The sequence below is a fragment of the Pseudophryne corroboree genome, chromosome 1 (genome assembly GCF_028390025.1).
Source record: "Pseudophryne corroboree isolate aPseCor3 chromosome 1, aPseCor3.hap2, whole genome shotgun sequence".
NCBI classification, from domain to species: domain Eukaryota; kingdom Metazoa; phylum Chordata; class Amphibia; order Anura; family Myobatrachidae; genus Pseudophryne; species Pseudophryne corroboree.
In genome coordinates this window covers 286,303,589-286,319,759 of record NC_086444.1, presented here as the reverse complement: position 1 = coordinate 286,319,759, position 16,171 = coordinate 286,303,589, and the positions used below count along the sequence as shown (strand labels likewise).

The 16,171-nt window shown below is 43.3% G+C and overlaps 1 protein-coding gene across 2 annotated transcripts in view; it reads right to left on the bottom strand.

The window, feature by feature from the left end:
• The window catches only part of KSR2 (kinase suppressor of ras 2), an 868,249-nt gene that overhangs the window by 4,982 nt on the left and 847,096 nt on the right, over positions 1-16,171 (bottom strand). The window contains exon 19 of one of the 2 annotated variants that reach the window (XM_063964329.1): positions 2,441-2,574. In XM_063964329.1, the coding sequence (XP_063820399.1) occupies positions 2,441-2,574 (134 nt within the window). Of the gene's footprint in view, positions 1-2,436; positions 2,575-16,171 lie in introns of those variants that run through there. The other variant, XM_063964330.1, reaches the window with a different exon arrangement.

Sequence of the window (16,171 nt, the reverse complement as noted above, 5' to 3'; positions counted from 1 at the left end):
CCCCTGGCCCTTGGGTGGCTGGAGGGGGGGGACTCCTTGATTGAAGGGGTCCCCACTCCTCCAGGGTACCCCGGCCAGGGGTGACTAGTTGGGGTTTTAATGGCACGGCCGCAGGGACCGATATCAAAGTGTCCCCCGGCTGTGGCATTATCTCCCCAGCTAGTGGAGCCTGGTGCTGGTTTCAAAAATACGGGGGACCCCTACGCTTTTTGTCCCCCATATTTTTGGAACCAGGACCAGGCGCAGAGCCCGGTGCTGGTTGATTAAATATGGGGGAATCCCTGTCATTTTTTCCCCCATATTTTTTCAACCAGGACCGGCTCAAAGAGCCCGAGGCTGGTTATGCTTAGGAGGGGGGACCCCAGGCAATTTTTTTAAGACTTTAATGAACTTTTTGAGGTACACAATGAAGCCCTGCACGGATCTCACAGATCCGGACGGGATTCCTTGTGTTTTGTCAGGCAGTGTTTTACTCATCACTCCCGTAAAACACTGCCTGATATTACGAATCACATCGACATCGGAAAAAACGAATGTGCAAAACTCGGCAGCTTAGTAAATGACCGTATCAGGATTCAAAAAGTTGCAGTAAAACGCACCCGATACCATTCGAGATCAAACACCCTTCAAAATGGCAAAAACACGAATATTAGTAAATAAACCCCATGGTCTTTTTGTACTTTTCCACCTTAATCAAACAATGTTAGTTCATAGTATACAGACCACATTAATTAAATGTAATTATTAAATATAAATTATTTCAAGTTTTAAGGATCAAGGATTTATATTTTGTAATTAGATTAAATACAAAAGAGTGATAATTAAAATTGTTACTAGAAGGAGACAGGGTTTCTTGGCTAGATGAACAAGTATTTATGAATTTAGGTTATTGACAAAGTAGATTGATAATTGATCAGAGTAGATGACCTGTTAGCAGTGATCTGTTGTGGAGTCTTTACACACTTCAGTGTCTATATTCTGAGAGACTGCAAAGTACTTGTGAAATTAAATTGATTTAGGAGCAGATGACAGTTGCTATAATTGCTATTTCACTTATGGACCTGATGCAGAATTGAACACAAATCGGTTGTATATCCTCCAGCATTACTTGCTGAGAAATAAATGCATTTATGCACCCTTAAGCAGTGTTGCTTGCATCTTGTAGTGCATCATATCCATACGCTGGGTTTGCTACTCATGATCTGCATCAGCATGCACCAACCTAAACTCTGCATAGTCCTCAGTTGCGTTGACACACCCTAACTGTACTTTGCCTTTCAGATTATTAACAAATTTGCTGCTGATGGGTTTTTTTGTTTGATTTTAGAAGTTTTGATTTTTTCAGAAAATACAGTATCTATACCTACTCATAAGCAAATTACACGTATCTAAAATGGCCAAAGAAGGGTTGTTGTTTTTTTTTATAAAATTGCAAGAAAAGGGAACTACAGGTTGAGTCTCCTATATTCGAAATGCTTGGGATTTTGGATTTCAAATTTTTACGTATTTGGAATATTTGCATACCATATCTTGAGGATTGGACCCAAGTCTGAACACCAAATGCATTTATGTTTCACTAGCTGTTCTACCTGTTCTTCGCACAGAAGTTTCTGATTTTCACGGTTGTACATATAAATGAGTGTTAATTTGGTAACTCTATAGGGATGTAAATTTGAGACGTCTTAATGTAAGTAAATATAAATCCATTGTTCTTGGCATTACCTGAGGAGCACCCGTAGCAGATATGGTAAAAAGTGACAGGACCATTTTTGTAGTTTATTACATTCTACACACTGGTGGTGCAATCTAAATTTTGATCCAATTGTATGTTTGGGCGTTATCATACACACAATGAAAGCCACGCATCGGTAATGACGTCATTATGTCAACCCCATTTTCTTCCCCTTAGAATTAAATTAAAAATTAAAATTCTAATTACGTAGTTTTCCTATTTCCCACCTGAAGAACACTTATGTGAAATTTCAACTTCCTAACATATCGGGAAGTAAGAGAATTAGTGATGAGTCAGTGAGTGAGTGAGGGCTTTCGCTTTTATATATATAGATATACACCTTATACACACAGCCTGAAGGCCATTTTACACAATATTTTATTAATTTTGTGCATGAAGCAAAGTTTGTGTATATACACAAAATGAATAATGTTTAATATACACCTTATACACATAACCTGAGGATCATTTTATACAATATTTTTAATTTTGTGCATTAAGCAAAATCTGTGTACATTGCACCGTCAGAAAGCAAAGGTGTCACTATCTCAGTTGCGCTGAAATAATTCCGTATTTTGGATATAGGACACTACGCCTGTATGAGCAAATGTATATGACAAAGTAGCTTAGCTTAGCTGCAAATAATGTACTCTAGACTGGAACTTGTTTTGATGAAGCATATGTTAGGTCTTGGTGAAGGTTACTCACTCAGCTGATTTCCAAAAGTGACCTGGATGAGAGAGACGTCTGTTCCGCTTTGGCAGTTTTTCCAGCATCTCCATCAGTTTGGTGAAACTTGGCCTTTCTTCTTGCTCAAAGGCCCAGCAGAATAGTAGAATGTCCTAAAAACATTAGTGAACATCCGGCACTTAAATTATTTAGCATCAAAGCAGTATATAATACAGGAAATAGCAAAAAAACTTGTCTGAACAAAATGAAATAAAAAATACTTGGAATAAACACATATATGTTCCTTCCCAGGCTAAACCATTCATAAGGAAAATAGGAAGGTAAATTGACAAATTTTCCAGTCCTCACTTACATGAAATTTTTATGTACCACAACTGGTTGTTAATTATGTCTTAATTGCACCGTGATGCTTTCACTAGTAAGCAAGTTGTGCTGTCTTGCAAACAAGTGATAATTGGTTTGATTAGGTATGATTAGGGTGTTTACTGCAGGAGTATATTTGGATATTCTTAGTTAAATTATTGCAGTCTTTTTTGGTTTATAATTGTCCTTTATTTAGACAAGTGTTCACATCCGTCTATCCACCACCTGTTCCTCTTATAGCATGCTCTGACAATCAAGTGAACACTTGACAGAAGCATCATTAAGAAATATACTACTACTTTTCCACCCAAGTCCCGGGTCTGACCTAAAATTTGTAACACAGTTCCAAACCAGGTCAGACCCAGGACTGACCCTTTCCACCGCTGCTTCGACATGGATTATTCCCGGGTTGGAGCCAGTTACACTGCACCGGAGTATCTCAGCAGCAGTAAAGACTCTGGCTCCGCCCTGACCTCTCTGGCCTGCCCTCAGATGTGTGACAGCACTGCCGGAAGCAGCGTCCCTATCGTGAATCTACCTATGGTGTAAACGGGATCCGGTTTAATCTTATTCTGGGTCAGTGTCGGACTGGGGCATGAAGGGCCCACCAGGAGAATGCAACGGTAGGGGCCCATATTTTGGGGTGTGGCCAGCCGCAACAGAGGCTTTGCTAACCATTACAGAGTGCATAGTCTGCGCCCCTTAATAAATATATATAGTAAATGCTGTGAGTGCATGCATGATAATGTACCACATTAATAACTGCAATGCACTATAGAAAATACACCATAGTAGTGTGTAGTATAAGGTAATATTTATAATGTGAAATTCAAGTTCAACTGAAACTTGATCCCTAGAGGAGGAGGTGGGCCCTGTCAAAGTCAGAAAAATATCATGCTGCACGTTGCCATATATTCACCTCATGCGCTCGCCCGCTGCACATGCACTTTCTCTGGCGTGCGTGCACATATTCGCAGTTGCGTGATGGCGCCCCTACGGGCGTGCGCTTGAACGCATGGTATGTGCATTTACGGTAGAGGTTGTGTGCGTCTAGCGAGCGACACAATCGCTACTTAATAAATCCATATAGCAGGTTTAATAGATAATGTTCCCCTTAATAGTAACAGTAAGTTTGGTTAGTGTAGTTGGTCCCTGGACAAAGGAATTCCTCTTTTTGTTGTACGAAGGGCCAGACAGGGTTTGAGCAGATGTGTTTGGTACCTAACCGAAGAGTATTTTAATAGCAACAATCCGGTGTTGGTTAGGTAAAGATTAATCGCTCCTGCATATAGTTATGGCCATTAGTAGTTTCTGGACATTTCTTATATTGCAGTTCATTATCCATGCGGCGGGAATCCGGCGATTCCCTCCCACCTGAGCTGTTTGTAATAGTCACAGCCCACCTGTTCAAACTAACCTATGACCTTTTGCTATGATGCGAGGAGACATTCCTGTGTCCAATGAACAATGAGATTATAGGTCCCTTTGTAGTATACTGTATGCAGTGTATATAAGATCAGCCAGCCTGGACAGCTCACTCTCTCACTCCACAAACGGTTTTCATATTGACTAACTTGGAGCTGGTACCAGGAATAGCGCAGCGATCGTTCCCAGTGTGTGTAAGTAATTCTCTGTAATCAACTCGCTCTTTGTTTGTATTGGCCATTCACTCTCTCTCTCTCTCTGTTATAGTATAAGATTGTAACGTTATTGTATATTTCTGTCTAGATATTCTGTTAGAATTATATGTTAGCTTGTAGTGTATGACTTGTAAACTGTTTACCCCTTTTCGATATAACTAAAAGCTTGTTAGTAAAGGTGTTGGAACCTTAGCACGGTATCGTGTGTTCATTACATTGCAGAGGGTAATAGGAGCGTCTCGATCGCTCAAACAGCTTTAGGATTAACAAGGATAAGCAGCGTTATATCGCTGCAGTATTTCAGTACAAGGTTTACAGCATAAGAGTATCCTTTCTGTGTGTTACATTCAAGGTTTACTGATTGTCATCCTGTGAGCGTCTGCGCCGTTCGTGATCTCCTCGTGGTCTCGAGCGTCCGCTACGCTGGTAGCGTAGCATTACGGTAGTTGCCCACCTATAGCGTGCCCGACACCACGCATTAAGCTGTGAGCGAGCGTATCGCATGTGCGTCTCGATCACGGCTGAGCGTATGCTACGCTAAGTGCGTACCCTTACTGTACCCCATACGCCAATTGCGTACTATGTCTCTTACCCATATATAGTGAAGGTTATAAGGTAATCAAATCAGCATTATCAATTGGCGGCTCGTCCGTCCTCCACATATCCGCACTAGCGAACACAGACTTTATCTGTCAGCAAGGGCGGGAAGGCAGTATCCCTTCGTATCGGGATACAGTAGTGCTGGCTAGATAAGCGTCTGTTTCGTTACGTTGAAGGAGTGCTGGTGGAATCCGGAACCGGAAGTAAGAACAATACGCTATTGTCTTTTTAAAACTGTTTTATTTCTGTTTTGCGTACGCACGCACGCATACATCTGCATTTCTTTTCATTTGTGTATTTTCACATCACTCTCCTGGTTGCCATTTCATAATTGATAACGTGCTGAGAAAGATTTGTTGCTATTGGTAGTTAAAAGTAATATTAATACGTTAAGGAGTAATTTGTAAAACACGCGCACGGCTTGCCTAAGATACAAGGAAGTTCGGTGTGGTGTTCGGTAGATGATTACAGTTAAAGATCATCTACATTGATATAAACGTGTTAATTGTATTTCTGTGGACATATCTGGCTGGCGTACACGTGTCTCTAACAAAAGGGTGAGACTAGCGTGCGCGACGCAAGGGCCAACGCACGGAGCGTATATTACACAACGGAGCGTCTGGGTACGCCCACATAATACAAATCACACGATAGTATTATTTTAAATAGGCGAAAAGGAGGCAACGCGATAAAAGCGCAAATCGATCTCAGTGTCCAAAATTTTAAGCTAATAGATCCTTCTCTAATTTGCAACTCATCTGGACTAGACTGTGTTACTGAATGAAAGGGATTTCTGCGCAGAAACAAAAGTAAAGTGTACATGAGGTGAAAGTGTGTGTGTATACATATATAAGTATTCTCTTTTTGATTGGAACGTAGAAGTCGAGTTCTCGTGAGGACATTCACGTAAGTGACGGCGTGGTGGCTTGGGAGGCATCCCTTGTTAAACATATACAGGAGCATTAGAGTATAGCAGAGTAAAAGTCTACTGTAGACACAGACCAGGAGGTCACGGACCAGGAGGTCCAGAGAGACAGACCAGGAGGTCTAGGTACAGCAGACTAGGAAGTCCGCTATAGATAGAGAAAAGAGGCACAACCCAGGGGGTTGGTGCAGTACCAATATAGGCCATTAAGCTCCGGCTGAAGGAATTCGCAGCAGCAATTTTCGATTCCACTGGTCGTTCCGCACATAAGATTAGTTGCTTATGTGCAGTACGATTGTACCGCACGTAATTGTGTGCATTAGTTAGTAACTTGACCCAGTACCGTTTGCGTACGCTAGAGGGGTCATAAACGCTATTTGTACATTCTAACGTGATTTGTGAAATTTTTTTTTATTTTAAGGGAGGTTCGCTGGTCACGCGGGAATTCTCTAACAACCGATACTTGCTGGGGATGGGTAACCTACTCCCACACGCCCCAGAAATAAAGGTTTATAGGGGCCCTAGGTTGGGTACAGCAGCTCTGAGTCAGTGATTGCAGTATTGGCCAACGTGGGCGAGAGTTTGTGAAGGTACTCGGTAAAGTTTCACCGTCGGCCTACCGGACATCTTGGTTTTTGTAAGGGTTCGCTGAAGACCCTGATTTGAAGGTCAGAGGTAGTGAAAGCAACACCTGCAAGGATGGGGGCCAGTTGTTCAGGTAGGGGGTGATCAACCATGGTTCCGGTTGATGTCGTAAACCGGCTAATAGAGTCGGCAAGGATAACGTGTGATACAGACCGGGAAGTCCGAAATGGATCACACACAAAGGTATTGTGCAATGAATGGGAAAGAATGACTGTGCATGACGGGGAAAAGTTCCCACGGGTAGGCAGTTTTAGTCCCGAGGTGTTACAAAATCTAAGGAGAAGGATATGTCTCATTAAATCTGCAAAGAGACGGATCAAACATAATGATTATTTACAGTTATGGCAACAGGAAGGTGAAATACAAGGAGAATTAGCTTACACAGCTGACTCTCACTGTGGTAAGAAAAATATGGCAACAAGAGAGAAGGTGGTTACAGAGAATGGCACACTGGTGTTTGATAAACATGCACTTAGCAACTGTATTATAGACGATAAGAATAATTGTAATAAATGTAACAATGATAAAAGTAAAACTGTTAAATGTATAACTGTTAACCTGTGCAAGTCGCACCCCATGTTAAACTTCCCTCAGGATTACCAGCAAGAAAGTGAGCCCAGCACGATGTCGGCACCTTTTCCAGCAGCCATCACACAAGACATCCAGGTGGACGCGACCAATTCGGTAAAGGCAATAATCAAACCCCCTAACGGAGGGTCAGGTGAGGTCGTGTCCACAGGTACGTACGGTGTTATATATCACGCACAAACAAATGTACCTCATATTGTAGAACCAACACAAGATGATGTAATTGAATTTAACCCTGTCATGGTGATCACAGTCCCCAATGGGAAGACTGACGCTCAGGGAATCATTCCCGTCAAGGACAGTGCAATGCGCCGTCCCTGGTCCCGGACAGAATTGAGGTCAATTATGTCTGAATTTCCTGATCCTAGGAAAGATCTAGTTGCATGTCAAAAGTTTATTAAAGAACTAGGAAATTCCACAGAACCCACCAACAAAGATTGGCGGACAGTGCTGAGGGCAGGTTTGCCCTCCAGTGTTGACCCTGCAAAATGTATTGCTGATTGTAAAATAGACACAGAAATACCTCAAACGGAGGAACACAATCAGGAATGTATTAAGCAGATCAACCGACAGTTAGCAGTATATTTCCCAGCCATTGTCGAGTGGAACGAAATCTTCTCCATAAGACAAAACGAAGGGGAAAGTACTTCTAATTATTTCCATCGGGCATTGCAGGACATGACTAGGTATACCGGTATAGCAAACATCAAAACAAATGTGAAGCATAGAGAAGTAGCGGTTAAGGTATTAATGAATGGTTTAAAGAAAGTGTTGAGAACAAGGGTACAGACCACCAACCCAAACTGGAGAAATATCTCGGTGGCTGCTTTAAGAAAGTCCGCTGTTGGGCATGAGCAAAACATCAGCAAGCACAGGGAAACACAGAGACGTAAGGAGCCTCAGATCCCTGTGGGTAAGTCCAAGGTGATAAGGTGTTATAATTGCCAGAAGGAAGGTCATTATGCAAGAGATTGTAGATCAAGAAATTTACAGAAGGTATATCAACCCCCTAGACAACAACAACATAACCATGGTATCCAAGGAATCAGGGAAGTACAGGGAAAGCGGTTGATGGTGATGAGCATCCAAGCGTTTGAGGAGGCATCAAATCAACCAAGACCTCAGGTCACTGGCACTTGGAGGAAGCCCAGGGTTTGTTATCTTTGTAAAAGAGAAGGGCATTATGCCAGCAACTGTAACAGCCCACATAAAGTCAGACCCCCTAGACAAGAACACGAACAAGAGCCATGACACACAAAAAAAAAAAAAAAATTGTAATCAGGGATCGCATAAGAAGAAGTTTGGGCCGCACCCATAAGATGCAGTCAGGAGAGGTGATCATTAGGACTGATAGTAAGCCTGAGGTTACAGTTAATGAAATTGGGAGGTCAGTTCCTTGTAGACACAGGAACGGCCGGGTAAAACGTTGTAATTTATCTGTAAATGTTTTTTTTTTGTCCCCATCTCTGATGTTCATCGGCAGAACTCAAACATCACATAGCTATTTGGTCCTTGCAGAAGTCTACCAAACCCCAGTGTGACCTACCGACATCGGAGTGTCCTGGCCAGGCGCAAAACGGTGGGGAGTGGAAATACTGGTGGGGAGGGGACTTCGCAAGGACACCAGTGGAAGTGTTGGTGTGACAGCCTGATGGTGAACGGAAGATCTGACAATGTTTTTTTTTTTTTGTTTAATGCAAAATGTGATGAATTGTTCTCTCACTCGTTTGTTTTTCTCTCTTCTCTTCTTTCTCATGTTTTAAAGATGGTATGTCACACATCAGTTAGACAAATGGTAATGCAAGATTTTTGCTCCTTACAGAGAGATCGCTGATTTGGAAGGAATATTGTATCACCGGAGTGTTCGTTTGGAAGACTGAGAGACAGCACCTTTGAGATGACAGCAGAGCAAGAAGAACAACAAGACTAGAGGACATAAGACGTCGTAACATTTTTCTTTCCCCTCAAAGTATTTTTTTTGTACCCCCATTACAAATTTCTCTTTCTCCTCCTGTAAGATAGACTTGCCCCAAGAGACTGCAGTCCGTGTTTTCCTGTTGACCATGATGTTGACCAGAGCAGTCTGTTTCGGTGAGAGTACCAGTGAGGTCGAGAAAGGATCCGGAATGGGTTCTGATGACCAGGACGGAGGCGTAAATTTCCAATAGCAACACAATCACCAAGCAAAGGCGAGTACCAGAAAACGATCTAGCAGCCATGTTATTTGTAGACATTGTGAAGGATTGTTAGCTGAAGAGAACTGCATCTGTAGGCATTGTGACAATATAGTTGAGGATGGGTGTATCAAGAAATAGAAATGTCAATCCAGTTTTAATATCCATATGGACCGGCATCCATTGAGTGACTATCACTCCTTAGTGGGTAAAGTGTTAAACCAGACAAACTGTTGGGTATGCTCTCAAGTACCTCAAGGCCATAGCAAATCAGGACTAGTACCATTCCTTTTAACGGTAGGAGAGGTACTTGAGCTAAGTGGTGGGAGGCCGGTGGACAGGAGGTTTAATATCTCTAGTCCTCCTAGTTTGAAGCTCCACCAATATCATGTGGATAGGTCCTTAGTGTGCTTTAACATTTCCAATCCCTGAAAGCCGGGAAATTGGGAAGTGTCATGGAGTAATCAAACCATGACATTTTCACATAGAGCCGACAGAATGCCCATAGACACACAACTTATACGCCAGATAGCCGACCATAGGAAATTCTTTCGGTATAGGTACACCTTAGGAAGTAGGACCATGCGAGTTGGAGAAGTATCACCAGGATACTGTGCACAGATCGTACAAACTGATACGTGTACTAAACAGATGGAAGGATTAGGGTTAGGAGATTTCATATGGAAAATTTGTAATATGGTTATGTCACACTCCGTCCCATATGTTCTCCCCGATGATGCATATTTCATATGCGGGAGGAAGGCGTATAAGTGGCTTGCCCCAAACTCAGAAGGGTTATGTTATATTGGAAAAGTACTGCCTGAGGTAATGACTGTATCCCACACTAAAATGAAAGATATTAACCGCAGTGCACAAGCTCCTTATACTCACACCCATTACGAGCACATCGTTAAACGGCACCTGATAGAGAGAACAGAGCATCCGGCCTCTGACCTGATCCATGAATCCACCGGGATTCAATTCCTAATCGCGTTAGATATCACTCGTACCGCCAGAGGAGTGTTAAACTATAGATATATATCTGCGCTTGCAAATTTATTAGACAATATCACCGAAATGTATGACGACACATTCAGGTATACTGGAAGAGAGTTACAAGCCTACAAAACAGAACTGGTTCAGCATAGGATGGTTCTCAATTATCTCACAGCAGTAACAGGCGGGTATTGTGTTACCCTAGCGACTCAGTATGGAGTAAAGTGCTGCACGTACATTACAAACAGCACTGAGGACCCGGTCGAGGTCATAGACCAAAAGATGGATGACATTTTGCAATTAAAATGGGAGTTCCGAAGGAGACATAATCTCACTCTCGCCGCTGTGGGCAACGAGCTGACCAGTTGGGTGTCATGGTTGAACCCACGAAATTGGTTTTCGGGCTTAGGAGAATGGGCCCAAGGTATTATTATGGATGTAGGGAAATTTCTTTTGTGTATTCTGGGAGTCGTCATATTGGTTGGCCTGATATTTAGATGCGTTCGGATTTTAACAAAGTGTAAACGTAGTACCCGAGTGATGAGTCTAAGGAGTGAAGACACTGTAATTACAATGACTAATTTGATTTATGACCCAACGATAGAGACAATGTTGTGATGAAAATGTGATACCACGGTCCGTTTCTTTCACCCGTTTCTCCTTTGTTTTCCTCCAAGGTACGAAGACATCCGCTTGGAAGAAGAATTTGACAACCTTTTACACAGATCACTGATGGACAATGCCATAGACCCCCAATATCCCTAGTGACTTTAACTTTTACGATAGCCCAATACTTTAAAGATTGTAAGTCTATGGACATTGAGAAAGCTTTTTGCACACCATTTATAGCAAAAGCATCGGGAGACTACAGTCAACATGTACATCGAGACAAGACACAAGACAAGACCTCAATCGGCAAATGTATATTAAACTCACATAGTTTATGACTGCATTTACCATAATTGCTTCTTATCTTCATTTCTACAACCTTCAGGTAATAACACACACATAGTCAATAGGGAACATAGGCACAGATATCAGCACTCACATATCCCCCCATTCATGTATCATCAACTAAAATGTGCTCCCCCATTTTGTTACAACCAAAAGCCGAAAAGAGCTCGGTAAAGTTTGACAGCCCATCCACAGACCCTTGATACGGGATAAGAAGGAATTCAAATGTATACTTCGCAATACCTCGAAGCTTGATTTAAAACACGTACGGCACGATGATACATGACCCCTCAAACATGGACTCATACACACATGCTTCTACTATTTCACTAGGTCATACTTTTTTTCCCACCTTCTTCTCTTCACCCTTACTCAATCATAGAAATGTATTACATATGACATATATTTTTCTCTTTTTGAACTGTTTTAGGAAGTGGCAGTTATTGATGACTGCCAAAGGGTGGACTGTCAAAGTCAGAAAAATATCATGCTGCACGTTGCCATATATTCACCTCATGCGCTCGCCCGCTGCACATGCACTTTCTCTGGCGTGCGTGCACATATTCGCAGTTGCGTGACGGCGCCCCTACGGGCGTGCGCTTGAACGCATGGTATGTGCATTTACGGTAGAGGTTGTGTGCGTCTAGCGAGCGACACAATCGCTACTTAATAAATCCATATAGCAGGTTTAATAGATAATGTTCCCCTTAATAGTAACAGTAAGTTTGGTTAGTGTAGTTGGTCCCTGGACAAAGGAATTCCTCTTTTTGTTGTACGAAGGGCCAGACAGGGTTTGAGCAGATGTGTTTGGTACCTAACCGAAGAGTATTTTAATAGCAACAATCCGGTGTTGGTTAGGTAAAGATTAATCGCTCCTGCATATAGTTATGGCCATTAGTAGTTTCTGTACATTTCTTATATTGCAGTTCATTATCCATGCGGCGGGAATCCGGCGATTCCCTCCCATCTGAGCTGTTTGTAATAGTCACAGCCCACCTGTTCAAACTAACCTATGACCTTTTGTTATGATGCGAGGAGACATTCCTGTGTCCAATGAACAATGAGATTATAGGTCCCTTTGTAGTATACTGTATGCAGTGTATATAAGATCAGCCAGCCTGGACAGCTCACTCTCTCACTCCACAAACGGTTTTCATATTGACTAACTTGGAGCTGGTACCAGGAATAGCGCAGCGATCGTTCCCAGTGTGTGTAAGTAATTCTCTGTAATCAACTCGCTCTTTGTTTGTATTGGCCATTCACTCTCTCTCTCTCTCCGTTATAGTATAAGATTGTAACGTTATTGTATATTTCTGTCTAGATATTCTGTTAGAATTATATGTTAGCTTGTAGTGTATGACTTGTAAACTGTTTACCCCTTTTCGATATAACTAAAAGCTTGTTAGTAAAGGTGTTGGAACCTTAGCACGGTATCGTGTGTTCATTACATTGCAGAGGGTAATAGGAGCGTCTCGATCGCTCAAACAGCTTTAGGATTAACAAGGTTAAGCAGCGTTATATCGCTGCAGTATTTCAGTACAAGGTTTACAGCATAAGAGTATCCTTTCTGTGTGTTACATTCAAGGTTTACTGATTGTCATCCTGTGAGCGTCTGCGCTGTTCGTGATCTCCTCGTGGTCTCGAGCGTCCGCTACGCTGGTAGCGTAGCATTACGGTAGTCGCCCGCCTATAGCATGCCCGACACCACGCATTAAGCTGTGAGCAAGCGTATCGCATGTGTGTCTCGATCACGGCTGAGCGTATGCTACGCTAAGTGCGTACCCTTACTGTACCCCATACGCCAATTGCGTACTGAGTCTCTTACCCATATATAGTGAAGGTTATAAGGTAATCAAATCAGCATTATCAGCCCCCAGGCAGTGGGGCCTACCGGTGGTTTTCCCTGTACCCCTGTGGGCCAGTCCAACCCTGTTCTGGGTCCTTCCTAGGACCAACCCTGCAAACTAACTGTACTGGATTCCCACGTCACTGAACCCATTTAACCCTTTTCCACTGAGCCACAACCCAGGTTATCATGGCAATAACCCGGGTTTTAGCGGCAGTGTAAAAGGGGTATAAGTAAAATGGGACTGTTGGAGGTCTGGGAGACCCAGAAAAATAGCTGAAGATCATTTTATACAATATTGATTCTTAAACAAAGGTGACATCATAATTTGCCATTGTCTGATGTATGCAGCGTAATATTTAGATAACACAAAATATCATCCCAGAATGCAGTACACATGTGCCCAGCAGTAAAGTTAAAATTAAGTGCAAAGAGAGGAACTGAAAGTCCCCACTGAACAATGGGATTAATTAAAGTTTGTACGCAGCAGATGCAATTGCGATTATCTAGGCTATAGAGCTGCTGTTGTTAGCAAGTGAAGCTGCTGCCCAGGAACCAAAAGAGACGCCCACCGGAGCCATTGCATACTCGTTCGCAATTGCGTAGACATTAACAGCATATATGTAAAAATGAGGAACATCGGGGCTAAGGGTTGGTCTATAGCTATGCAGACTGCACACAGCAGTAGCGACTCAGACGCCATGTTTTTGCATGTACAAGTTTGCAGCCGTCAGCAGATACACACCCCAAAAACAGCCATGACACACCTGTGTTTATCCAACCATTCCCCATAAACACTCCGTTATCACCTCCAACTGGTCACTTCCTGTCTTTTCCATGAAATCTGCAAGCGACATCGCAGCGGCCCCTTTGTGCATTGCGATCACAGCACATTGCGTGCTAATCTGCTATTGCATACAAACATGAATTAGGCCCCCTATTGTCCTCTGTGATTTGTTCCGCAGAACTCTGCATTAGGGGGAAAATCTATTGTGGGGATCTAGGGACACTGGGGAGGATTTTAATGCTCATAAGAATTAATGGGGAGGTTATTGTTAAGGGGAATTATTATTTTTTTTAACACCGGGGGTAGGGAAGTTCTAATAAAATGGGAGCTTATTACCACAGGGAGGAGGGGTATTGTTTCAATGGCTAAATATGGGCAGTCGGGGAAGATACCACTGGTGACTATTTCCACTGGGGGGCAATGCCACTGGTGAGGTGGGGGTAATATTATAATAGGAGCCTATGGGCACTGTGAAGGATGCTAGACAACCACTAAACATTCTTTTACGCTAAACTATTTAAACGTGGTTTTAAAAATGTTTTCAATTTTAAATAAAAAAATATGAAAATTTCTTAGTGATTTTTGGAAAAAATATTAGCCAGTTAAGGAGGGAATTCAATTAGGAGTGAATACACATCGGGAGCAAAAAATGGACGTTTTTCGCAATGTTTCCTGAAGTTTATTCTGCATTTTTTTCGGCTATCCAATTTGGTCTCCTGAAAGAAAGAAAAAATTATCTCCCGAAAACACACAGGTTCAGTGAAACCTGTGTGATGCCGGGAGAAACAGACCCCATTTTGGCCCAAAAAAGGGGCTGTTTTTGAGACTTTGTTTCTCCTGCCAGAGGCAGTGAGACGCGGCTTATCGGTGATAACTGAATAGGTGTAGGGGAAGGGGAGGGGTGGGGGCAGGGGAGAAGTGTGTACCCTGCCACAGCTGTGATAACTTCTTTTTACTTACTGATTCAGTGAAACGCTATTTTTGAGCCTGCAGCCTCCCCACAGCATCAGGGTCCCAGGGACTCCATGCTGTGCACCAGCATAAGTGACTTTCTACTGCACTGGGGCACACCGCGCCCCCTCCTGGCTATTGCTGCCTGCACTCCCCCTCCTATCCATAGTACTCCACTCTGTTGCGTCATGACATCACAACATCACGTCAGGAGCGTGCTTTACAAAGGGGGATACTGAGGAGGAGCAGGTGGCGGCAGCAGCAGCAGCTGGCGGGGGGGTGAGACCTCTGACAACGAGCAGGAACTGTGGCATAAGGGGCATTATTAGTGTGTGGGATGCATAATATGGTGTCGGGCATTACTGTGGGGCAATGTAGCTCCTACCTTTCCTAGGTAGGGGGGCTGCCGCTACCCACATCAGTGAGAAAAGAAGAGTCCCGTCACTGTCCCAGTGCCAGTGCAATGGAGCTGACAGGCACTGAGCCCCTGCGCATGCGTACAGGCATCAGCTTGAGTGCACATGCACTAACCCCCAGATTCTATGGACTGCATCGGTTGCAGCCCATAGAGGCCAGCTAGGCAAGGAGTGGCTCTCTGCCAGTCACAGCCCGATTTGGCAGTCCTGGATGGAGGAAACATCTCCCAATGGGACTGCCTGTACTATGGATAACTGGCAGGTAGTACTTCCAATAGGAATTCCCTGTCACAGTGAAGCCACTGAGCCAATACAGTCACACAGACTGCAACTAGCTCAGCAGAGCTCACTGAAGTGACAGATTTTACTGGAGGGACTGCAGTCCTACAACCCATAGGTAAAATCCACCACTGCTGTGGGAACATAATATGGTGACAGGGACAATACTGTTGGTGCGTAATATGGTGTTGGCCATTACTGTAGCGACGTAATATGGTGTCAGGGGCATTACTGTGGGGGAGTAATATGGTGTCGGGCATAACTGTAATATGGTGTCAGGGACATTACTGTGGGGGCATAATATGGTGTCAGGGGCATTACTGTGTGGAGGATAATATGTCCCGTCTTTGTGAGACCACACATTTTTTGCGGTGCGTTCCTTCTGTGCGCATTGTCCCTTTAAATACGTGTATCCCATCAATGGGCCCACATAGCCTAAACTATGTTTTTAAGAGTTTACGCACCAATTGATGCCCCACCCTTGTGGTAGCTCCACCCACATCCCCATCCACCTCTGCCCCGCCTGCAGTTCCTGAACCTATTTTCCGACAAAAATAGCACTGTTGATGACGAGTAATATTAAAC